The sequence below is a fragment of the Budorcas taxicolor genome, chromosome 2, assembly GCF_023091745.1.
Source record: "Budorcas taxicolor isolate Tak-1 chromosome 2, Takin1.1, whole genome shotgun sequence".
Lineage (NCBI taxonomy): Eukaryota > Metazoa > Chordata > Mammalia > Artiodactyla > Bovidae > Budorcas > Budorcas taxicolor.
In genome coordinates this window covers 160,308,858-160,335,406 of record NC_068911.1, presented here as the reverse complement: position 1 = coordinate 160,335,406, position 26,549 = coordinate 160,308,858, and the positions used below count along the sequence as shown (strand labels likewise).

Here is a 26,549-nt window from a genome sequence, read left to right as displayed (position 1 = left end):
AAGTTTTTGGAACCCTTAGCTGTATGGTTGAGAACAACAAATGAAATACATCTGTCCCTTGTAGAAACAGGAATGGGTCCCTAAGCTAGTCTGTGGCTTATAACCTCAAATATATAAGACTATGTAGTCTATAATAATATATACTGAATATTTAACTTATATTTAGAACATCATATGGGAAAAACTTACATTTAACATGTTTTAAACATAAGGAAAAAAAATTAGTTCAATGCAATCCATTTTGCTTATCAAGTCTATTTTATCATATCTATAATTTTCCAACCAGAGCACCAAACAAACTAATCAAATACCTATTCATTACAACAAAACAGGATTTTGTAATACTTCTATCAGTTCTTATTTATAGATACTGAATCCACTCACTGTTTTCAACAACTTTTTTACAGTACATTTTGAAAATTAACTCTGATAAACACAACTTTGGAATTAAACACTAATAATACATTAAAAAAAACTACTATCTAGAACCTCAAACAACTTCTACACAAAGAAATCCAGACTAAAAAGAATGTGACAAAATAGTAAAGAATGCTTTTTATATAATCTTATTCAAAAAGTACAAAAGAGTCAACTCAGTTTAGAATTTAAGGTACTAAGTCAATGAGCCTGAATCTTGCCCAGAGCTGTCTTTACACTTCAGTGAGCAATAGATACTCATGTAAAAGGAAAAAAAAAAAAACGTAGAGACCAGAGGATAGCAGCCAGCAACTCTCATCAAATCCAGGTAACAGACTTCATTCCATCTATACAATATTTTAGATTATTTTCATCAATTCCTAACATTTAAAGAGAGCATTTCAACAAGATTTCTTGCCTCTCTTAAAAGAATCAATATATTAGGAACCCTGAGCCCACATTTCCATGTGGCAACAGGAGATTACAGAACATCTGCCTCTGAAAGGGGCACTGTGGTCCCTTCCACAGTGCATTATACCACTCATCTGTGTTAACTGGGTGGCAAGGCGATTGAATTTGACATCCCTCATATAAGATGTGACAATAATCAATGACAGTTTACAGTTTTTGTGATATGTTTATTACCAGGTAAGATAACTATTACATTCCATAGTAAATTATGTTTCTAACTGCCATGTATATTTCTATAGAAGATGACTTTTCCTGAACATAATACTGACCCCATCATCGACACACATCCACACACTAACTCAGCCAGAATGTTCAAAGAAGGGTAAAGACTTCTGGTTTTTAAGCCATTAAATTGTCTGTAAAAGAACAGGTTTTCCTATAAAATAATGCTAGCCAGATTGGCTTATCTGAATAATTACTGTCTGCCATTAAAGGTTCCATTTGTCACATCAATCTGTTGAGGAGAAAGTTTTCACCCATTATTTTCTTTTGATATGAGAATTTCAGGGCAAGAATTCAGCTATCAATGACTTTAAATCTGCGAACCATGTATGAAAAAGTATAAATTCACAGTGCTTACAAAGGTTCTGGGAAAAGACATTTCAGATTGAACCAAGACATTGGCTTACACTTAAAAACTATGTAAGGTAAAAAGTAAAAGATGGCATCAACTATACTAGAAGGGAAAATAAATAAGTAATTTTATTAGCTTTTTCTTGCAATATCCATATACATTTTTTATGCTCCTGGAATCAAATGAGGTAAGAAAAGAGTAATCTGAGTAGTCCTTTGTAAAAACAAAAGAACTTTAGGCTAAAAAATTATTACTCTCAGGCAACCTGACTTATTAAACTACTTCCTCACAGACATATCTGTCCTCTACTATATTTCTGTGATATGTGGAAAAAGAGACAACAATATTTAATATCTTCAGTCAATCTGATAAAATCATACATTGCTATTTTTTAACATTTATATATCACAAATAACGACAATTATTTTCAAAAAGCATTTTAAGGGAGTTATTGAAAATATAAAGGTAATCATGGTACAAATCAGTCTGTGGAGTACATTGACTTGTCTATTTTTTTGCTAATATGGCTACATAGAAAAGTGTAACATTAATCCCCTGACCTGCAAATATTTACAAATTGCATTCAGAGACCAAACACACACACATGAAACATGAAATAAGCTGAAAATTTATAAGAGTTTGGCAGCTATTTATCTATCATTTCAAATTATATCTCAATAAGCCTAAAATTGAGATAAGTAGAATATTCATGAATTACAGAAGCTTCACTCTCTATTCATTGATTCTTCCACCAACTCTTTTGACCATCATTCAAAAAGCAAGAGGTGAGAACAGAGAGCTGGAGCTCCTGTCTGCTCAGAGAAGAAACAACTGGCTTCCCGCCTAGAGGATGAAGGGAAAGATTTTTTTCAGTCTCCTGGACTTCTGCTACTTGGCTAATGTAAGAAATGGAAAACCTACCACAGTCCCAACAACTTATGCTTCCTGATTTCTTACCCTTCTCCGTATAATCTCTTGAAAGAAATCTTCACCCTAGGATCTCTTTTTAAAGTAAACACATACAGACACAAACATACATAAATCACACCACAACTTCCTTCTGTAGCATAGTCTTAGAAAATGTTTTTATTGATATTCAAAACAAAAATTCCTTTAATGCTTGATAGAAATGTGGCTGAAGGTTTTCTATAATTTTCCAAATTATCTCAAACAACATATTTTTTGATACATATACATAAAATAATCTGTACCATTATTATCCAACTATAAGCCAGGACATGAAACTGAAAGGAAAAAAAGGGCAGAGAGCATCACAATTTCACAGGTGAGTAAAAGAAGGTAAAGTAAGTCCCAAAATAAAACAGGAAACCAATTCAGTAAGTACTGGCTTTTGTCATATTTATAAAACACTGAAATACATACATGCAAAAATATGTCTCAAATTATCATATAAAACTGCTCCAAAATGACCAAAGGAATTCTTAATTTAGTGCTCCACATTTAATTTCATGATTATTCAAACACTGGCAAAAGCTGCTAGGAAAAAACACTTACCTGCATGACTGTTGAAATGTGCAAAATTAGCAAAATTGGCTGTAGCTGTTGACTGAGGTGCTGGAGCAGCAAAGATGTCTGAGCCAAGATCACTTAAAAGGTCAAACTGCTTCTTTTCCTGCTGCTGCCCTTGGGAGCGACCTACAACAGGGGACTATAATCCACATATTAACTATAAAGAGCTTCCAGTTAGATTTGCTAAACGTTTATAAAACGTCTTCCAATTCACCAAGCTTAAAACAGTTTAAAGATTATATAATCGACTTGTAGAGTTTTGAATAAACAAAGGTAAAGTGAAGTAGCTCAGTTGTGTCTGACTCTTTGCGATCCCATGGACTGTAGCCTACCAGGCTCCTTCGTCCATGGGATTTTCCAGGCAAAGAGTACTGGAGTGGGTTGCCATTTCCTTCTCCAGGTGATCTTCCCAACCCAGGGATCGAAGCCAGGTCTGCCACATTGCAGGCAGACACTTTTACCATCTGAGCCATGTTTTCTGAAAAGCACAAATTTTCAACATCTATGCCCATAATTATCTTTTAAGTACAGAGTCAAAAGCAATGAAGTATAATTACAGCAGGTGTTATACCTCAAGACACAAAACAGACTTATTGCTAAGAGTATGATGATACGGCTTTCACAGAACAAATCTTTTATCCAAGGGGAAGAGTTACAATATACTGACTTTACCCTTCTCTTCATTTTTTATTCAAAGCTTTCGTGAAAATGGAGCAATTTATCTAGTTGCCCTAGTATATGCATTTTTTTTAAGGGTGGAATCCTAGTATATGCATTTTTTAAAAGGGTGGAATTTAATTCAAATAATAACATGTTTCAGAATCATTCTTATGTAAGACAGACATAATGCCACACAGTAACAGATTTGTCATAACTCATCTGACTGTCATGAAGTATAGAAGCATAAACTCTAGACACCAACTGCTGAAAAGACTTCAGTCTATTCAGTTTTTTAGAATAAGTTATGTAATGCAAAGCTACCTGCGTTTCAATGATAAACATGTTTCACCATCAGGATGGGGAAAAAATTCTGTCCTTGAGAAATCCTTTCCTGTAAAAGTATATCACAAAGGCTATACTGTTCTAAATAACTCTGATGGTCACCACAGATTCATGTTTTACCACTATATGTTACATCTATGACATTGCTCCTGAATACCTTTACAAACTCATATTCGCCAATAGCAAAACCCACAAAAACAGACACACTGCAACCACTTAACCAAGTATCTTTTAAGGTATTATAAACCATTAGGACATAATGCTACTGGTATACAAGTAGCATTATGCAACTGTCTTAATTCCCAAATTCATTGTACTCAATCCTCCTTACGTAGAAGCTTCTACAAAGACTTAAAAATGACTCACCTGACTAGGCGTGCCCTTATTTAAGTGCAGTGCTGGAGCTGAATCTCCTAAAAGAGATTTCAGTGGTTTGACCTCAGGTGTGCTGCTCGTGCTACTGGCAGAGGACCCTGAAATAGATGCATGGACTGACGCCACCACTTTGGCTTGTTCCGGTGGGACATACCTAAAACATATGAATAAAGTTGAAGAGGCAGTTAACTAAGGAAGAGGTAGGGAAGACTAAGCTCAAAAAGCTTAACTCTGCAATTCTGTACAAGACTGCTTTGATATTAATCTTATTTCAAGAATTGATATCATAAGAGTACACTTAATTAAAATATTCAGAGAAAAGGTAATAAAACAGCAACCACAAAACTTGCTTCAATTATTTACTTACAGTTTTTCTAAGATAATATTAACTGCTTTTTTTTTTAAAAAGACGACTTGTAGTTCATCAAGTACTGTAAGATCATAACATTTGAAAACTGAGCAAAAGGAAGGAAAAATATTTATGTTACAGTTAATAGCCCAAAATATAAAGGTCTATTACAAATCTATAAGAATAAGATTAACTATTCAATTTTTAAATGGACAGAAGCAATTCACCAAGAGAGACACAGAAATGAAAACATTTTTATGTAAATTAAAATAACATACATTTGGTCTGAGTATAAACTTTACAAATTTTGTTACTCTCTATTAAAATACTCTGTGGCCCAGAAGTACCATTTCCAGTAATCTATCCTTGGGCAATAATTGGGTTAAGTGTAAATAAATGTATGTTACCACAGTACTCTTTTAGATTTCAAAAAAAAACAGCAATAAACCAAAATCCATCAGGAGAAAAATGCTTGAAAGGGTTATGCCAGTATCTATATTAATACACAGCTGCTCTGTCTTGACATGGAAAGATGTTCATAAGACTTTACAGGTCTTTTAGGTTTAACTCCAGTCATGTAAGGATTCGTGGGGGAAAGGAATAAAGGAAAGAGAGAGGGGAAGTGAGAACACAATGCCCATATATTGGCAGTGCTATCTCCAGGGCTGGCATTCTTCGAGAGCTATTGCTCACAGAATTCCTGGGTTTGGTTCTAACTACCCTCCTTCCCCACATCACACAGATGGGAAAAGCAGAAAAGCAGAGTTTTTCTACTGTGTTCCACATGTGTGTGCATGTGTGCTCAGTTGTGTCTGACTCTTTGCGACCCCATGGACTATAGCCTGCCAGGGTCCTCTGTCTATGCTCCAAAATCAGAGTTCTAATCCTAGCTCTATCACTCAACAGATGTGAAACCCAGGGCAAACAACTTCAGCACTTTGTGCCTCTGAATTTTCTTCTAAAACACTATGGTTACTATGAGGTATAAACAAATTAACATTTACAAAGTATTTATACAGTGTTCTGGTACACAAGCATTGGCTATTATCAAATTATATAATAATCACAAACAATAAAACTTTGGTTTTTTTCAGTATAGGGAAGAGATGAAAACAGGAAGTTACATTTTCCCAGTTTGGCTTATCAGTAGTGATGCCAATTTCTGAGAATAGCCAAGCCTTTTTAAAGCATAAAATCAGGTAAGAATCTTTGGCTCAAAGGCTTATGTAGCTACAAGTAAAAAAGCTAACTAAACATGTACAGCATAGGAAATGAGTTCAAAGCTTGTTAAAAGAATAATTTCAGAAACCCTTTAGATGACAGCACCAGCCTCAATGCCTCAAGTGTAGCTGCCCACATTGAGGGTTTTTAGAGAGACTGCATTTGGATAATGCTTATGTTGCAGAGAAGGAAATGGCAATCCACTCCAGTACTCTTGCCCGGAAAATACCATGGAGCCTAGTAGGCTCCTCTGTCCATGGGGTCACAGAGAGTTGGACACGACTGAGCGACTTCGCTTTCACTTATGTCACATTACAAACCCACTGCACCACCCACTATGTACATGTCACAGGTGTGCAGGAGCATGAGTTTAAAATGGAAAAGTCCCAGCCTACCTAAATGCTAGTCACTCCCTCTCCCCTACCCACCAATTGAAGTTTGTATTTGTCTTACTCTTATTAATATTCTGTTTTTCAGGACAAAAAAGATAACACAAATTATAATTATTTGAGGTTTACAATTATTTGGTTATGGTTTGAATAAATAATTTTTATTATTTTATTTTGTGGCTATTATCACTAATGCAGGGAGAAGGGACTTCCGGTTTTAATTCTATCAACTCTTATTCATACATGCTTTCCTCTTATCAGCTGAAGCTAAAGCATTTGAAAACCCAGCTCAGTTCTATTTAAACTAACTCTGAGCTGGTAAAAGCGAAACTTCAGAAAATGAAAAATTTGGCCAAGGCTATCAAGGAGAAAGGTCTTAACTACAGGATAAAAGGCCTGGGAAATTTAGAACTAAAATGATAAAAAGATAATTATATACTTCATTTTAAGAGAATTATTTATGGCAGCATGTTTTTGCTATCACCTCATCTTGTAAAGTTTTTTTTTTCCTTTCCTGAACTAAAATCTTGCTGTTATTTTTTCTTCTATATTCATACCTGATGTTTCCAGTAATGCTGAATATGGCCCTGGCAAAAATTAGTCTCCTCCAGAGAACAGTAAGAATACAAAGTTGACAGAACATAGAAATTAGAGCCACTTCTTTCTACTATGCTCACCCAGTAGAAGTGGAGATATCTCACTCATAACCACAGCAAGTATTCCCTCAACTAGAACAGTTTTTTGAAGATATTCTCTGGGTTAAAATACAGTTCCTCTGGCAAACAAGAGGCCATTTACTTCATTATCCCTCTATTTATGACTCTCTCTCATCTTTTTAACCTCTCAAGAAGGAAAATACACACTACTGAAACTAAAACACACACACTAAAGAAATAACCAAGAATTCATCACTAATGAGTCTTAGTAAGCTAATTTAAATTGTTCTCATACAGCTAAAATGAAGAGCTCAAAGTAGCTGAACATTAGCTCTACGAATATACCCTTGCTAAGTTACTTCAGTCGTGTCCGACTCTGTGCGACCCCATAGACGGCAGCCCACCAGGCTCCCCCATCCCTGGGATTCTCCAAGCAAGAACACTGGAGTGGGCTGCCATTTCCTTCTCCAATGTATGAAAGTGAAAAGTGAAAGTGAAGTCGCTCAGTCGTGTCCGACTCTTGGCGACCCCATGACTGCAGCCTACCAGGCTCCTCTGTCCACGGGATTTTCCAGGCAAGAGTACTGGAGTGGGGTGCCATCGCCTTCTCCACAAATATACCTTTGCTCTGCTTTAGAACACTTCACTAGCCACACGTACATCTGTTTTAACTCCTTTTCAAAAATTAACATCTGACAGGTTTAGCTTTAAAAGTATAAACACTTCCTTCTTAACAAGGTAGAAAAATGACTTCTTGGGTGGGTAGTTTGAGCAAAGAGGGGTATTTTGAGCAAAAAATTATTGCAACCTGCAATTAAGTGAATAGACTGCTTCATGAGTGCTTTAGCGCAGTGCTTACTATATAAAAGAAACTAAAGAAACACTTGCTAAACAAAGGAAGATTTTTAAGAAAGGAGGTTTTACATGACTACAATGTCTAGAGAAGCTAACAGGGATAGTAAAGGTCTACAAGAAGAATCCCCGACTTCCCAAAAAAGGGTAAGAGGCCTGGTGGTGACAAAAAGGCTACTGCCAGGCACAGATGAGATAGGACAAAAGCAGAAGTAAAGATTTTTGGAAATCAAATCCAATAAAAGCCAAAATATAATGAGTTATCTACCTATTTCCTTATTTCCTGTCTACCTACTTATTTCCTTCCTTCCTGTTATACTCATCTTACCCATAATTAATGCAATCTGGGGAGCCTTTGCTCTAAATAGAAACTATTCACTCACCATCTTTTCTTTTCATATTTTTCTTGTAGGAACTCTTTCACTTTTTGTGGATCCCTGAAGTCTGGAATTGCTGAAGATCTATCATCAAATAATCCTAGCCAAATCTGTTTACAGACCTTTGGAAAGAATTACAAGAACAAAAGTGTTAAATTCAACATTTTAATGAAATTTTAAGATAATTAAGATTCATTCAGAAAGCTAACCTACTTTAATTTTAATAATATTGCTTTCAATAGGATATTAATCACAATGAGCAATGAAGAAGCAACAAATGAAGGAACTAAATTTATTTTAATGTTATAGCATGCAGTAAAGTCTTATCAACAGCATCACAAAGACCAGCTCCTCAAAGGGAAATAAGCAGTGAAACGGGATCTAAGAGGACCTCAGATTGTCTGATCTTAGAATAATCATAAACTGTAAACCATTAGCAAAGTCACGTAACCTTTATGAATTTCAGTTCCTTCACCCCATAAAACAAAGGAATTTGATCAGCAATCTCTTAATCCTTGACAGGTTTAAAAATCAACCAAAAAGAACAAATAAAAAGTACTAGAATCATACACAATTTGTTCTTAAAGTATAATATAAGAAAAATACAAGGCAGCTATGACTCTAGCTTTATAACTGCCTCCTATACTTTTTGCCCCCTAATGGCTAAAAAAATGAGAGAGATTATCTAACTTTTTAGTAAAAATCAAAGAAACAAAATGATGCAGTACTCAAATAGGATACAAAGTATAAAGAGAACTGTACAGAAAAAGTTGATAAGGTGTGCTTCATCAAAATTTAAAACTGCTTCTCCAGATAAGGCAAGCCACCAACTGATAAAAGGAAGTTACAATCTGTTGAAGAGTGGATAGAAAATTTGAACAAACACTTCATCAGAGAAGATACACAGATGGCAAATAAGCAGCCCAAGACCACAGTCCATGTAGAAAATGTAAATTAAAACAATATTGGGCCCCACTACACAGACACCCATACAAACCACCAGAATGGCCAAACAAAAAGACTAAAGCAAGGCAAAGCGAGGCTTTTTTCATGAACTATATCCATCAGAAATGTGATGGAGCATAAGTTCCTGCATTTGGGACCCGCACCAAAAAAGTAGTAATGGAGAAAATGCTTTATGAAGCTTTCCCTAGAAGAATTTTCCTTTTCTCCTCTACAGACCATTGTTTAACTCTCTTGTGCCAGTAAGTTTTTTGATACAGAAGAGTTATTTCTGGACATTCTTATAAATAAGTGTATTATTATTGAAATAGTTGGTGTTTTGACAAGTATTTATTATAATAATCCAGAAATAACTACTCTACCCACCTCAAGCTACACAGAATGCTTATTTCTGAATTACAAGGGTTCTAGCCACACACACACACAAAAAAAAGACTGGCCATATCATATGCTGGTGAGAATGTGGAACTAGAATGCTCAAGAATGTAAAAATGGTACAATCAGTTTGGGAGATAGTTGGCAGTTTCTTAAAAGTTAAACATATACCTACCATGTAACCCAACCATCCCATTTCTAAGTAAGTACTTAACTCAAGAAACATAAAGGTACATGTCCATGCTCAGATTTGTACATAAATGTTCACAGAAGCTTCATTAACCCCAAACAGAAAACAACCCCAATATCCATTAACAGGTAAGTGAATTAATAATTTTGGAATATTCGAGTTAGATACTATTTGGCAATAAAAATGAACAAATTATTGACACAAGATACTACGTGAATAAACCCTCAGTTATGCTGATTGAGAGACATCAGAACCCACCCCCTCCAACAAAGTATACATAGTTAGTATGTATACATGCATAGTATACGTATTATGTAATTCCATTCATTTAAAATTTGAGGAAATGTAAACTTATCTATGGTGATGGAATGCAGATCAGGGGATGCACTACAAAGGAGCACAACAATATTCTTGGGGATGATGAAAATGTATGTTATCATGTTACTATAATGATGGTTCACATATGTCAAAGCTCATTAAATTGTACATTTTAAATATATACAATTATACTTATTCCTCAGTAAAACTCTAAAAAACAAGTCCACAAGTTTCCAAAATTATATTACTTTAAAGAACAACACTGTAAAAAGAACACAGTATATAACTTCCAAAGCTTGACAAAATTTTGAGAAATCAGAGATGGAAAAGCAGTATCCTTCTCTAGCTTACCTGCATGCTCACTGAAGTAGATGCAGGAGAAATAAGACAGGAAAAAAGGAGTCACCCTTCTCCTCTCCTCCCACGTACCCCAAGCATGTTTCAGAACAGCATTTCTTGTGGTTCCTTACTACTCTGGTCTCAATACAAATACTATAAAGTCATTAATTAAGGCAGTACATAACAAACACAAAGGTAGTCTTATTATAAAAACATTTCAGTGGAAAAGCCCAAGAAGTGAAAACACCCAGGAATGGTAACGCAACTTACAGCACAAGTACTATATAAACCCTATTAGAGGACCAGCTTCTCTAATAAATACTTAGCTACTAAAAAAAAAAAATAACATGATCCAAAAGGGTACCTGCACCCCAACGTTCACTGCAGCAGTGTTTACAATAGTGAAGACATGGAAACAACCGCCATGTCCATCAACAGAGGAATGGATGAAGAAGATGTGGTGCAAATGTATAAAATGGGACACTATTCAGCCACACAAAGAATGAAATAATGCCGTCTGCAGCAGTATCAATGGACCTAGAAACTATCATACTAAGTGAGGTAAGTCAGAGAAAGACAAATATCATGATATCACTCATATGTACAATTTAATTTTTTTTAAAAAGACATAAATGAACTTTTTCACAAAATAGAAACAGACTTACAGATACTGAAAACAAATTTATGGTTACCAAAGGGGAAATTGTAGGGGAAGGAGGAAAAAATCAGGAGTTCGGGATGAAGACACACACACTACTATATACACGATAACCAACAAGGATCTACTGTATAGCACAGGGAACTCTACACGATATTCTGTGACAACCTATGTGAGAAAATAAATGTGAGAATCTAAGAAAAGAAAAATACGTGTGTTTGTGTGTTTAGAACTGAATCATTTTACCGTACACATGAAACTAACACTGTTGTAAGTCAAGTATACACCAAAAAAGTTATATTTTTTTTAAAAGTCCACACAAGACTCTTCTCAACCAGAAACCTATAATTCTCTGAAAATGTAATTTTAAAAGATTCTATGGCTTTAAAATTATATTTATAAAGAAATAACTAGTAGCTCCTAATTCTTTTATTTAAAAAATTTCTAAGTGAGAAAACAAGACATTTGCTCAAAGACTTATTAAAGTGTAATTGAAAGCATTAGCTTAGGATAATTTATGACATTTAGTCTTTGTATTCCAAAACCCCTATTAACTAATGTATACAGTTTTTTAAACTAAAAACAATTAATGAATAGCAAATAATAAAAATACAAACAAAAAGGAGACGGGTTAAAGACAGATTATATAGTTACTGTCTTGGCACTCATCATGGTAATACAGAGCAAAGATGGAGTGCCTAGTTCTATAGATACCTGAATTACCAGCCTGTCACTCAGGGCTTCCCAGGTGGCAATAGTGGTAAAGAATCAGCCTGCCAATCCAGGAGACCTAAGAGATGAGAGGTTTGATCCTGGGCCAGGAAGATCCCCTGAAGGAGGGTATGGCAACCCACTCCAGTATTGCTGCCTGGGGAAACCCATGGACAGAGGAGCCTGGCAGGCTGTAATCCACAGGGTAGCGAAGAGTCAGACACAACTAAAGTGACTCAGCACACACGCATGCACAAGTTACTCAAAATTTCATACTAACTGCTGGAGGGTCTGTTCTTTCTCCCTGACAGGTCAAACTGGTAGGCAAAATCATGAAAACTCACTGCCTCGGTCCACCACAAACTCATGCTATCTTACTATCAAAGCTCCATGGTGGTGTTGTGTGTAGTCACTCAGTCGTGTCCGACTCCTTGCAGTTCGGACAGGCTCCTCCGTCCACGGGATTTTCCAGGCAAGAAAATGGGAGTGGGTTGCCATTTCCTTTTCCAGGGGATCTTCCGGACCCAGGGAATGAACTTGGGCCTCCCGCATTACAGGCAGACTCTTAACCGTCTGAGCCACCAGGGAATCCCTTGACACTGATGATGTTGTTAGTCAGCTCTTATTTCTGACTCTGCTTCCCTGCAAAGGCTGTTTCCTGTATTGCTCAAAATTCTAGCTATACCTGCCACTCATGGCAGTTGATTTCTTATTCAAGTGAAGTGACTCTCAAAATGGGATCCCCCAATCTCTTGGACTTGGCAGCATCAGCATCACCTAAAAACTTGTAAATGCAAATTTTTAGGAGCCACCCAAGACCTGTGAAATCAGAACCTCTGGAGGTGGTATGCAGCAATCCTGTGTCTTAGCAAGCCCTTCCAGGGATTGTGAAATAGGCCAAAGTTTGAAAAACAACTCTTTAGCAAAATCTAGGCCAGCATATGGAAACTTCCTTCCATACGAATACTATATATAGTTTTCAGCAATTCTCAAATTTACTTAGCCATTACATCTTTTCTTGGACAAGATTCATGAAACAAAGACAGTATTCCAGAGATACAACTGGGAAAATGTCACAGTCCTATCTCCTTTTGATCCATTCACATTTTAATCCCTGAAAAAGTGGCTTCTGCTCCTATCGATCTCCTGGAAACTGCTATTTCAGGTTTGCAGATCTTCTAATCATGAACCTACTGTTAAGTTGCTCAGTAGTGTCCGACTCTTTGTGACCCCATGGACTGTAGCCCACCAGGCTCCTCCATCCATGGAATTTTCTAGGCCAGAATACTGGAGTGGGTTGCCATTTCCTTCTCCAGAGGATCTTCCCTACCCAGGGATCAAACCCGGGTCTCCCACATTGCAGGCAGACACTTTACCGTCTGAGCCACCAAGGAATCAAACCCCTGCACACAAAGTTCTCTTTTCTCCATGTTTGTTTTGGCTTTTTTTTAAGAGTAAAATAATAAACACCATCAACTGAAAAGAGAGGGTTTCTGAGTTGAAGGAAAAATGAGAGAGTGAATAAACTAAAACTATCAGACGGTTAAGAGCACTAAGGTTTTAAGGTACGGGTATTTAAAGTGAAATTAGTCAAAACAGTTTTGTGTTTTCCTCCAGGCTCATTTGGCTGTTTAGGTACAAAGTAGGTAGAATGATGGCTTTAATCAGGTAAAATACAACAGGTGTTAAGTGAGTGGTTATAACAATAGATCTACAGAGCATGGACTCAAAGCTAGACTAAGAAAAATGGAAACATGGTAAGAATGATGCACAACAAAGAAATTTAGCATCAGTGGACTGGAGGTCTTAATGGTTATCCCAGAACTGTTGGAGTCAGAAATTAGAGGGCATGAGATGGGAAGAGAAGAGCAGTGGTGGTCAGAAAACAGGGCACTTACACTTGAAATCTAAGAATACAGTTACTGATATCTAAACTAGAACAAAGGATTCCTGGACATAAACAGCCAAAGAATTCAGGAGGCTGAGGTATCTTATGTGGACCCTGGGACTGCCAGAAACAATTAATAGAAAAAAAATATTCCTCATGTGAAGTGGTAAAACATATTACTGAATGAGAGGGGCTGACTGGTATAACAGAGCATGTGATATGACAATAACATGGGGCCGGGGGCCTTGAAACATCACTGAGGACAAGGAGGACACGTGAAAGCCATCATTTAAAAGGCTTCATGATGAAATTCGTTTTGATGATCTCTTTGGGGAGATGGATCATTAGTTTTAATTACAGAATAATATGGTAGGTGTGGCAGTTACGAGCCTAGTTGAGGAAACCAGATTGCCTTAATGTGAATTCCAACTCAGTTGGGTAAGAGAACCTGCTTCATTGAGATGCTGGAAGAGTTAAATGAGTTAATATGTTTTCCACTCAGAACAGGTATATACAAGTGGATTTTAAATGGCATTAGCTATTACTACTTTGATCCCTAGTCTCTTATGTGGTTTGCAGTGGAGTGTTATGGGGTGACAAAGTAAGCAAGGATTGGAAAGCAGAGGTCTTACCAGAAATGCAGCAAACCGTGGGTCTCTCATTCCTGCTGCAGACAGAATCAAAGTGGTCTTAATGGAACAATCACCGTCTCTGAACTTCTAGAGCACTTTATACCTCTCACATGAAACTTGCAACAAACTGCCCTATATTAAGATTACTATGTGTCTCATCTACTTTTGAATTCCCCATTATGCTGAAACAATGGGTTGTGCCATACTAAGGGTTCAGTAGCCAGGCTGATAATACTTAAAACCAGACCTTATGGAGGAATTAAAATAAAATCACACATCAACCAACAGAATAAATTCGTGAAATTGTCAGAATAATTATCCCCCTTATTCTACTGCTAATCCACTTTAGAATTGCAATCATGATAACCACTGAAAGAATCTAGAATATTTCAACGTATATTTATCAGTCAGGGTAAGCCTTAGGAAACAGATGACACACTCAATTTGGGTGATCTGAGAACTGCAACAGAGACGGTTTAAAGCCGAGGTAGGCTGTAAGGAAATCACCAGTGACAATATAGTGTCTCAGGGTTATTAGCAATAGCAGGGCCTGCCTATCACCACCTACTGGCAGCAAAGGGAGGAGGAGAGGAAGTGGTCACAACCTTAACTTGATGGGAGCTTTGACCTTCAATGAAAGGAGGCAGCCAGGCTACAGAAATCCCACACTAAAGAAGTTAAGAAAGTAAATATCCTAACCTTTCCCTTCTTCCTTTCTTTTATCTGCTAACAATGTTCTCCATCAGTTAAACCCTTCCAGGAGGCAAGAAAACTCATTTGTGTACCCCGACAAACCAGGTGCCTGGAGACATAAAAGGGTTAAAAACTAAGGCTAGAAGGGCAAATGAAAGATATGCAGCACTGCACGTAAATCACGTAATAAATACATGCAGTGCAAGCAATTTAACAAACAATTCTGAAAATCAAAAATAGGGAACATCTACACTAATTCTCAATTACTCACATAAAAGAGTTAAGAAAACAGTGTTGCATCAGGCAAATAGATATGACATGTTATAGTTTTATAATCCCCTCAAGGACAACAAAATAGAGAAACCTGCTTCAATGGATACTGACCTTTATTCAGACAACCACAATATTTTCATAAAATAGATACAAAGAATAAACAATGTGACATGACTCTACCTGTAACCTCTAGGTCCAAAGATACAAAATAAGGAAAATACAGGAAGATGTTCTGGAATTACAGAAACTTTTGTCATTAAGCCAATCTACACTTATCAACTAGAGTTCAGATTTTTTTTTTTACCTTTCTCTCCTCAGTAAAGAGAGGATTACTGCCTCCTTCTGTTAAGATTGGGCTTCCCTGGTGGCTCAGACAGTAAAGCATCTGTCTGCAATGCAGGAGACCCGGGTTCGATCCCTGGGTCGGGAAGATCCCCTGGAGAAGGAAATGCCAGCCCACTCCAGTACTCTTGCCTGGAAAATCCCATGGATGGAGGAGCCTGGTAGGCTACAGTCCATGGGGTTGCAAAGAGTCGAACACAACTGAGCTGAGGGGGTGTCTGTTAAGATACAATTACAGCAATTAACAATATTGCCTATAAAATACAGGAACAAATAATAGGAGACAAAGAATTGATGGGTAGACTGAAGGAGTATCAGATTAAAGACATCAAATCCAATTTATTTAATCCCAGTTTGTTGCTGTTTTTTAATTTAAGCAAAAACTACCTTATAATGGCTTCCTTAGCGTAGGAATCAAATTCATTACCACCTATTTATGTCCCAAAGGATCTAACCCCTGATTAACCCTCTAAACTCATCTTACATCATCACTCTCTCCAGCCATAAAGGCTTTCCTGACCACGAAAGGGGCAAAGCGGCAAATTCCCCACACCAAAACACATATAATAGTATCACAATGTATTATTTATATCATACCCTTTGTCTAACTTTTAAATGTAAATTTCACATGGCAGGTGCCTTCTCTCCAATTCATCACTATTTGTTTGTACTATAAGTGCCTGCCAAACACAGAGTAGCCACTGAATAAATATCTGGTGCATGAATGAAAGCAACCTCCTAACAGCCATGAAATATATGTACAGTAGAATTCTTTTTCCCTTTGTTCCATCTGAAATACACATGCTGACCTAGAACATTTAGCTTACCAACATATGAATAAGTAATAAATTCACCAAACCAAATTCTCAAATCAAATTTAGGCCAGATGTTAACAAATTATACCTCTCAGGCTAAATCTGGCCTATAGCCTGCATTTACAGCTGAAGTTTCACTGGAACACAGACATGTCTGCTTGTTTATCTACTGTCTAGGGCTGTTTTGTTCGGTAGTTGCAACAGGTACTGCATGATCCAAAAGCCTAACATTTACTATCTGGCTCTTTAAAGAAAACGTCTGCTGATCCCTGAACTACTTGCAAGACCCCTGGACTTACTTTGATACTACCCCCAGTATCCAAGAATAATAAAGATTTAAATAAGACAATAAATAAAAGCCCGTTTTTGAGGTATGAGTTAATGTACATGGGGAATAACAGAGATGAAAATAAAAGAAGTCTTTCCCTGGAGGAAGCACTTTCCAAGAGTGAGGACTATCTAAGGGCCAATTTATTATATACACCCATTCACTTGAGAATAACAGAGAGATTAATGGGTCTTTCACACTTATTCTCAAAATAACTGATAATCACAAAGAAATAGAAAAAAAGAAGCAAATACTAGGACACTAGAGAGAAATCAGATGAAGTAGAAAGACCAATAAAACTTAATTCCAAGTGTCTGTGGGTTGTGAAGGAGACCAAGAGCTCTCATTCAGACACCTACAGTGGAGACTAAGTAAGTCAGTGTACAAACCTCAGAGCACAGTCCATGCCCTGTTTCATTTAATGTTTCAAATGTCAGAACCGCATTCCAGGTAGGCTGTGAAGAACCAAAACTCATCCACATTTGATCAGATAAAACAAGTTTACTCAAAGTGAACAGTAGCTCTTAAAAACTGTATGGGAACCTGGGCTGAAAACAGGAGGTTATCTGGGGCCTAGGCAGTCTGATTACCTGTTTCCTAAGGAGAGTGAAAAAGTTGGCTTAAAACTCAACATTCAGGAAACTAAGATCATGGCATCCGGTCTCATCACTTCATGGCAAACAGATGGGGCAACAGTGGAAACAGTGTCAGATTTTATTTTGGGGGGCTCCAAAATCACTGCAGATGGTGACTGCAGCTATGAAATTAAAAGACGCTTACTCCTGGGAAGGAAAGTTATGACCAACCTAGACAGCATATTAAAAAGCAGACAACAAAGGTCCATCTAGTCAAGTCTATGGTTTTTCCAGTGGTCATGTATGGATGTGAGAGCTGGACTGTAAAGAAAGCTGAGCACCGAAGAATTGATGCTTTTGAACTGTAGTGTTGGAGAAGACTCTTGAGAATCCCTTGGACTGCAAGGAGATCCACCCAGTCCATCCTAAAGGAGATCAGTCCTGGGTGTTCATTGGAAGGACTGATGTTGAAGCTGAAACTCATGGCCAAACTCCAATACTTTCTCCACTCTCCCACTCCCTGCAAACACATAGTTTACACACATAAGTCTCTTCCCTGCTCCTGTTTAATCTCAGTACAATTTTTTTTTTCCTGTTTACTTGTTAAGATTGCACATGGCCCAAATACATACTGCCTTTTTGGTTAAGTGACTTATCTTTTCAGTCCAGCCTCTGTGAACCTTAATTCAATTTCATGAGAGGATCTGATTAGTCCCTAGTCCCTAGGCTTAGGCATCCAATCAGTTGTGTGTTTTATGGCTTTCCCAGCAGAGGGAGCCTTCCCCCATTTCTTCCTTCACTAAGGGTAGTATGAGCTTGGTAAGCAGGCCCTACCTTCTAAACCCAAGTTTATTCATAAATGTAATTTGTAAACTATAAACAGCTTTATAAATGTAAGATTCACTATATTAGCCAAGGACAGTAGTCTGGAGAAAGATTATCAACTGCCCTATTTTATCAAACTAAGATGACATATGTAACTTATCCTGTATGTGTAACAAACACTCACCTGTCTTTTTTTATATGTCTTTAATAAGTTTCCATGTTTTAGCTAGTTAAATTTATCAATTTTACTTTTATTTCTTCCATTGCTTTTAGTCTATAAATTCCTCATACATTTAAATGTTAAAATATGTAGTCAGTTATTTTTTAATTTTACAGTAATAACTGCTTTTGTTTTTTGATAACCTACAAGTGTATACATCCTTAAACACTATCATTTAGTTTATTAGTTATGAAATAATCTGTTCTACAGAGAAGTGGCAATTGTGGTAGAAAGAAATCCCATACATGCTATTTACCCAGAGTCTAACATCTGCTTTATCATTCCTCTCTCCGAAAAAATTTTTGGAGCCAATTAAATTATAGATGTAAATCTTTTACCTCAAAATGTGTATCTCCTTAAAAAAAAAAAAAAGGACATTCTTTTATATACCCATAACACAATTATCAAAATCAGGAAACCAACACTTCATAATATTATCTAATCCACAGACTAACCAATTACCATGAAAGAAGAGAGCGAAAAAGTTGGCTTGAAGCTCAACATTCAGAAAACGAAGATCATGGCATCCAGTTCCATCACTTCATGGGACATAGATGGGGAAAAAGTGGAAACAGTGTCAGACTTTATTTTGGGGGGGCTCCAGAACCATTGCAGATGGTGACTGCAGCCAGGAAATTAAAAGACGTTTACTCCTTGGAAGAAATGTTATGACCAACCTAGATAGTATATTCAAAAGCAGAGACATTACTTTGCCGACTAAGGTCTGTCTAGTCAAGGCTATGGTTTTTCCTGTGGTCATGTATGCATGTGAGAGTTGGACTGTGAAGAAAGCTGAGCACCGAAGAATTGATGCTTTTGAACTGTGGTGTTGGAGAAGACTCTTGAGAGTCCCTTGGACTGCAAGGAGATCCAACCAGTCCATTCTGAAGGAGATCAGCCCTGGGATTTCTTTGGAGGGAATGACGCTGAAGCCAGTACTTTGGCCACCTCATGTGAAGAGTTGACTCATTAGAAAAGACTCTGATGCTGAGAGGGATTGGGGGCAGGAGGAAAAGGGGACGACAGAGGATGAGATGGCTGGATGGCATCATCGACTCGATGGATGCGAGTCTGACTGAACTCTGGGAGATGCTGATGGACAGGGAGGCCTGGTGTGCTGCGATTCATGGGGTTGCAAAGAGTCGGACACGACTGAGCGACTGAACTGAACTGAACTGAACTGATTCTTAATAGCAAATGGGAAAAGTTCTCCTAGTACAGTATCCGTAACTGTCTTGTTTCATTAGTCTCCTTTAATCAGGAACAGTTTCTTAGCCTGTTTTTGTCTTTAATGACCCTGACATCTGTGAACAGTATAAGCCAGTTATTTTATGTTTCATGTTATGCATTTTGGGAAGGAATACCAATCAGTGATGTTGGTTCCTTCCCAGTGCATCACATCAGGAAACATATGATTTGTCCCATTCCTGGTGACGCTAACTTTAACCATTTGCTTGAAACGATGCAGGCCATGGGACTTCCCTGGTGGTCCAGTGACTAAAACTGCACTCCCACTGCAGGGAGTGTAGAGTCCATCTCTGCTCAGGGAACTAAGACTCCACGTGCCACGCGGTGTGGCCAAAGAACAACTGCAAGACCGAAACAAAGAAAAGATAGAGCCTAGATTTTTCCATAGTAAAGTCACTAGTTTTCCCTTTAATAAGTATCTTGTAGGGAAATACTCTGAGACTACTATTCGTATTTTTATGGCTTTCTTTATGGCTTAACTAAAATTTTTCTGAAATTTATTTTGGCATACCATGTCAGTTAACATTTTAACTGACTCTGCATTAACTGAATAACCAACTCCTTTCACACAAGACTGAATTTTGTAACTTCATATACATATTTACTATATATTAAGACTATAGTATATCTCAGGATCTGTTTTTACAGGTCTAGTCTACCACGCCCTGCATCAGTTTCAGATTGCTGTAATTAATGATTTCAAGTTTTATATCGCAAATTACTTCCTATAAACAGAGCTATATCTAGTATCTACTAGAGCCAATCCTATTTACTCTTCACTTCATAAATTCTTTCCTGCTAGTTTTACTTTTTTAACATTTTGAATAAACTTTAGAATCATTTTCTTAAAAAGGTAAAAAAAAAAAAATTCCCACCAATGTTTTGGTTCCATTTGTTCTAAACTTAATTTCTGAAGGCTCTTACAGCAAAGCATTCTTATTCCCTAAGACAGTATGAATCTGATAAGCAAGCTTGCCAAGAAGGAAAAATTACCAAAGGTTTATGTTTCTCTCTCTACAGAGCAAGTTTTACATTTTTTACATTCCCAAAATATAACAAGAACAGAGGTAAGCAAGGGAGTAGAATGGGCAAGATGATCTGATATTTCATTTAAAACTGAATATTAAAAAGTTTTATTCACTTGTCCTATGAAGTAAGAACTGTCACAGCACCAGCACCAGAGGGCTACCTCCAGCATGAACACGACTCACCCATTGTTCAGCTTCATCTAAGGCTCAATGATAGCGATTGATTTAGATGGACACTCTATTGTCTGGTTGTCCTGGTGACTGAAGGCATGCATTTGCCAGGCAGCTGACTAAGGTTGGGAATGTAGCCGTTGGCAAAAGAACAGAGAGATGAAATGGGCCAAATGCAGAACAAGTCTCTGAAGTAAGCTTGATCTGTACCATATTCTACATAAATCAATCATGAGAAGAAGAAATATTTAGTTTTCTTGGAATATTTGCAAATAGATGGTTCACAGGTTAATATAAAAAGAGGAAAAGGAATATTTAGACAAAGTCCTTCTAAGTAAAAATGGGATCTGCAGAAGTGGTATAAGTTTTAAGTAGGTTTCCAAAAAGATTACCTAACTGTCCAAAGGGGACAACTGAACATCAAGAATAACTGCTACTGACCAAAATAAATAATTTCACAGTGATACACACACACAAACACCAGCTACTTATTGTTACAGATGTTACAGAACTAACTCATTTTGAAAACAGTTAAATATTGAGGGGGCTTCCCAGGTAGCGCAGTGGTAAAGAATTCGCCTGCCAATGCAGGAGACATAGGAGTCAGGGGTTCAATCCCTGGGTAAGAAAGATCCCCTGAAGTAAGAAATGGCAATGAACTCCACTATTCTTGCCTGGAAAACTCCATGGACAGAGGAGTCTGGTGGGCTACAATCCATGGAGTAGCAAAAAGTCAGACATGACTGAGCGACTAAGCACAAGTAAGCAAATACTGAGGACCACAAATGGCTTTATTTATGTTCATTGTATCTACTGATATTTGTAAGAAATAGTTTAATGTATTTATTTTGACTCCTCAAAAGCTTTACTGAGATACCATATAATTCACCTATTTGCACCATTTAATGTTTTTAGTATATTCACAAGAGTTGTGACACTATCACAACCAAATTTTAGAACATTTAGTATCACCGGAAGAAACCCCACATCCATTAGCAGTTGTGCTGTACTAACCCCATGTCTTAGGCAATATTATCTTTCCGACACTCAGTTGTGTCTGACTCCGTGACCCATGGACAGCAGCATGTCAAGTTTCCCAGTGCTTCACCACCTCCCAGAGCTTGCTCAAACTCATGTCCACTGAGTCAGTGATGCCATCCAACCATCTTGTCCTCTGTCGCAATATTAATATACTTTTAATAACAATAAAACTACTGTATGCTAATGTAACCAACTTGTAATTGTAAAAATAGCTATATTTTCTAAAAAATAAGAGTGGCACTGCTATACATTTTTACAAATTTCATTAGTTCCTGGTTAAACAGAAGAAAGTTGATTTCTCATCAGCTGCTGCATTTTCATGTTATGCAGCTTCCGGAAAACTCCACTGTATATTCAGACTGGGAGTAAACACCACAAATCAAGTCTGAGAATTATTATTTAAAAAATCTTGACCTTACAGAAACCCTGTAAAGGTCTCAAGGATTCCCCTCTCACAGGATCCTAGACTAAGTTATCACCATTTTACCATTCCTACTACATGGATATAGACAGAGTATTAGTCACCCCACCCCAACATATACACAAGCACAAAAATGTCTCTACAAAAGAACACAACACCCAACCTATGAGACGACGAGTCTTCTCCCTTCCCTCATTAAATGTAAATCTTAGGAATCTACTAGATCTGACTATCAATTTACAGGTAACTGAGATGACAGAGGAACACTGACACTTCATGGGTGGAATCAGCAAAATCCTGACAGTGGGAAACTACTGAACAAACTACTGAGCTGACAGGGGAAGAGAAGGCGGAGAGAAGAACAGGAGTGGAAAACAGAAACCTATAGAATGGGGAAACCTACAGAATGAAGAAGACCTGAAAGACAAGCAGAGCCGATTCCACTTCCAATAATGTCAGAGTAGCTCATATGAAAAAAAAAAAAAAAACAACCTCCCAGAAATTAACAACTATAAATTCAGCAAACATTATACAATTTATCAGGAAACATTAGAAAACAACCACAAGTAAACAGAATCTGGAGAGGAGTCAACACCTGGAAGAATCAGCTCAAGGTATTTGCCTTTTTTAAGGATCATCATTTGAAAGCAGGCCTCTGCCAAGCAGAGCTGTCAAAACTCAAGGAGAAATCCCCAAACCTTAAAGCTTAAAGACAGAGTTCACAACCACAGCATCCAGAAAGTGGGGGTATGTCCAAAAAGACAAGAGCTACAAGATTTGCATAATGACGTTGCCCAAAACTCTGGCTCACCCTTGACCTTGGCATCCTCAAGAATGATTCAAAGCAGTTCAATTAAGGACTGAAAGAACTGAGCAGAGATTTCAACTGGCTCCCACCAGGAGAGGTAGAGTTTGCTAAAGCAAAATGCGAACAAAACTAACAAACAAACCAATACTTTCTGAACAAACAAAACAGAATCCAGAGGCTCTACAACCAACATTTCCAGTGGTCTACATATAATCCAAAACCACTACATATCCCAAAAGAAACAAGAGTGTGATCCATATTCAAAATAAAAGGCAATAAGTGGTCTTTGTTGACTATCTATTTTAAATACTGTAGTGTATATATGTAAATCTCAAATTCTTAATTTGTCCCTCCCCACCACCTTTCCCCTTTGGTAACCATAAATTTGTTTTCCAAGGCCGTGAGTCTGGTTCTGCTTTGTAAAAAGTTCATTTGTATCATTTTTTTTTTTTAGATTCTACGTGTAAGTGATATCCCATGATAAACCTTTCCGATTTATTTCACTTAGCACAATAATCTCTAGGTCCATCCATGTTGCTACAAATGGCGTTATTTCCTTCTTTTTTATGGTGGAGTAGTATTCCACTGTGTATATGTACCAAATCTTCTTCATCCATTCATCTACCAATTGATACCTAGGCTGTTTCCATGTCTTCACTATTGTGAATAGTGCTGCTATGAGCACAGAAGAGCTGTATCTTTTTGAATTATAGTTTTGTCAGAATATGTGTCTAGGACAGGAACTGCTGGATCATATGGCAACTCTACTTATAGGTTTCTGAGGACCTCCTACAGATTTCCAAAGTGACTGCACCAATTTACATTTCTACCAACAGTGTAGGAGGGTTCCCTTTTCTCCATACCCTTTTCAGTATTTGTTACTTGTAGAACAAAAAAAGCACATTCTAATTTTATTACATGAGTATGAACAAAAATCAAAACAGTGGTTGCCTCTGGAAAGGGGAGGGACTGAATAGGAAGAGATATCAGGAGAATTTTGGGGATAATGGTCATGTTCATATCTTCACAGGACTCTGGGTCACCAAACTGGATACTCTTTCAAAGTGACATGTAAGACTTTTACATTCACTGTAAGTAAATTATACCTCACAAAAACCTTACTGAATTTTAATTAACGATATACAAAAGATTTTAAGAGTGATATGAACTAATTTTGCAACCTACTGTGAAATGCAAGAAAAATGTTAAGACAGGTGGACAAATGGAGACACAGATATATTTGCTAGTGCAAATATGGCAGTGTTCAATGTATCTGCACAATTTTAAGTTCTATGAATTTCTCATAATAAAACATTGGGAGGTGTGGGGCAGAAGACAGGCAAACACTGCCACTGTGCTATGGCTTGAAGCAGCCTCTGCTAGGGAAAAGACCTTGCTATGGCCACCCATGCGAGAGGGTTCTAAAGACAATGTAGCAGAGAGGCAAGCAGCCCCCTACCAAACAGAGCAGTTGCTGCCCTCACACTGCCAGAAGACTTAGCTCACCCTCAGTAAGACTTAAAAGCTGCATTATGCGGCACAGTGCAGGTCAAGTTCTGCCAGAGATGACGGCTCAGAGCCACCCCCACACTTGGAAAAATCCTAGCATCACAGGCCAGTATGAGGTCATCCTTAGGGAACTGGTGAAGTCCATGGTCCAAGAGAACACTGATGAAAGATATTACCCTAAAGCTCCATTAAATTCCTACTGGGCATGACCTCTGGCTTCTTCTACAAAAGCTGATCTTGCCTGTTACAGGATGGCTTGAATTTCATAAAACAGAACCAAAAAACTCTTCAATGTCATCACCAATTCCTCAAAAATCTATGGCCCCAGAGTTTAAGATCCTTCTTATCAGCTTATAAGGCACCCCATATCCAGATGGCATCCTCTGTTGCCAAGATGAATGCCTAGCAACCAACTAGCATCCCTGCTCTGTAGCAAGAATTCAACATCAATTTTCAGGAGTCTGGTTAGCAGGTGATGCTGGAGCAATGGAAGATTCACATGGAAGACAACAACTCAATGTGAACTAAGGGAATGTGTACTGCAAGTCTGACTGCAAGGCTTAGAACTCACCTCAACTGCTATGTTTCCCAGGGACTTGAGGTGGCAGGGCCCCTGGTTACAGGGTATCCGGCCCCAGAGTAACCACCTGGCCTGAGGTTCCCACTGTCCTGGCACAAACCTGGCTCTATCCCACAGACAGAGGCTGGATGGCATCACGGACTCGATGGACATGAGTCTGAGTGAACTCCGGGAGATGGTGATGGACAGGGAGGCCTGGCGTGCTGCGATTCATGGGGTCGCAAAGAGTCAGACACGACTGAGCGACTGAACTGAACTGAACTGATCCCAGAGACCAAGTGGTACAGGTCCCAGGAAGCTGCCTGGTTCCAGCCAGAACTATGCAAGCCCAACTCTGACCCATCTAGCCTCCAATACTTTGTCAGAGTTTCAAAACCCATATTAACCACTCATTAACATGTGAGCATTACTTGAACCTCTATTTAAACATACGTTTAAGGGAAGAGAAAAAATGAAAATTATTAAATAAAAGGAAATATGCACACTGGCTAGATAATTGAAAGTGAAAGTTGCTCAATAGTGTCTGACTCTTTGTAACCCTATGGACTATACAGTACGTGGAATTCTCCAGGCCAGAATACTGGAGTGGGTAACCCTTCCCTTCTCCAGCGGATCTTCCCAACCCAGGGACCGAACCCAGGTCTCCCATGTTGCAGTCGGATTCTTTACCAGCTGAGCCACAAAGCAAGCCTAGATAATCAGATTACCATTAATTTTTATGGATGTGAAAACGGTATGGAGTTATATATTTTTTAAAGTCTTTCTTCAAAGATAACATCTAGTTCATGAATTTAGAGAGGAAATTGTACGTCTCAGACCTATTTCACATAATAAAAAAGGAACAGGAGTTTGTTGTATTATTTTGTCTACTTGTGTGGCTATATGGGAACCTCCCTAACAAAAGTTTTTTTAAAAAAAGGAATAATGTATATTTTTAATTGGATTCAAACAAATCTGTTTTCTTTTAAGTAACATATTTATGGCAAAAAAAGAAATTAACAAGAAAAGCTGGGAGACAGATGACAGGAAGCGAGAATGACTGAAGCAGTCAGAAGCAAATAAATAATATGACCTGGGATACCAAGGCAATAAAGAGTGAAATAAACAGTCAGAGTAGTTACATAAACTATCATCAATCTCCTTCTACAGTACCCTTTGGGTTTTCAGTAATCATTCAAAAAGATCCACATGCTACAGTACGTACAAATATAACATTTCCTACATTCTTTTTGTTAATTAGCATTAGATATTTCTCTGAAAGCCAACAACTAATACCAAAGAATGCAGTGACTATTTAAAGATTACTATGTCACTACCGATTTGATTCAGAATTTTAAGAAACTCTTAACACCTCGCCTTTCTTTGAAAATAAAAACTAGATTTAA

General features: G+C 37.6%; 1 protein-coding gene across 3 annotated transcripts in view; it reads right to left on the bottom strand.

The window, feature by feature from the left end:
• The window catches only part of AGFG1 (ArfGAP with FG repeats 1), a 77,605-nt gene that overhangs the window by 18,760 nt on the left and 32,296 nt on the right, over window positions 1-26,549 (bottom strand). For all 3 annotated transcript variants that reach the window (XM_052659810.1, XM_052659819.1, XM_052659802.1), the window contains exons 3-5: window positions 8,220-8,335; window positions 4,361-4,523; window positions 2,978-3,131 (exon numbers count right to left, since the gene is read on the bottom strand). In XM_052659810.1, coding sequence (XP_052515770.1) covers window positions 2,978-3,131; window positions 4,361-4,523; window positions 8,220-8,335 — 433 coding nt within the window. The remainder of the gene's footprint in view (window positions 1-2,977; window positions 3,132-4,360; window positions 4,524-8,219; window positions 8,336-26,549) is intronic.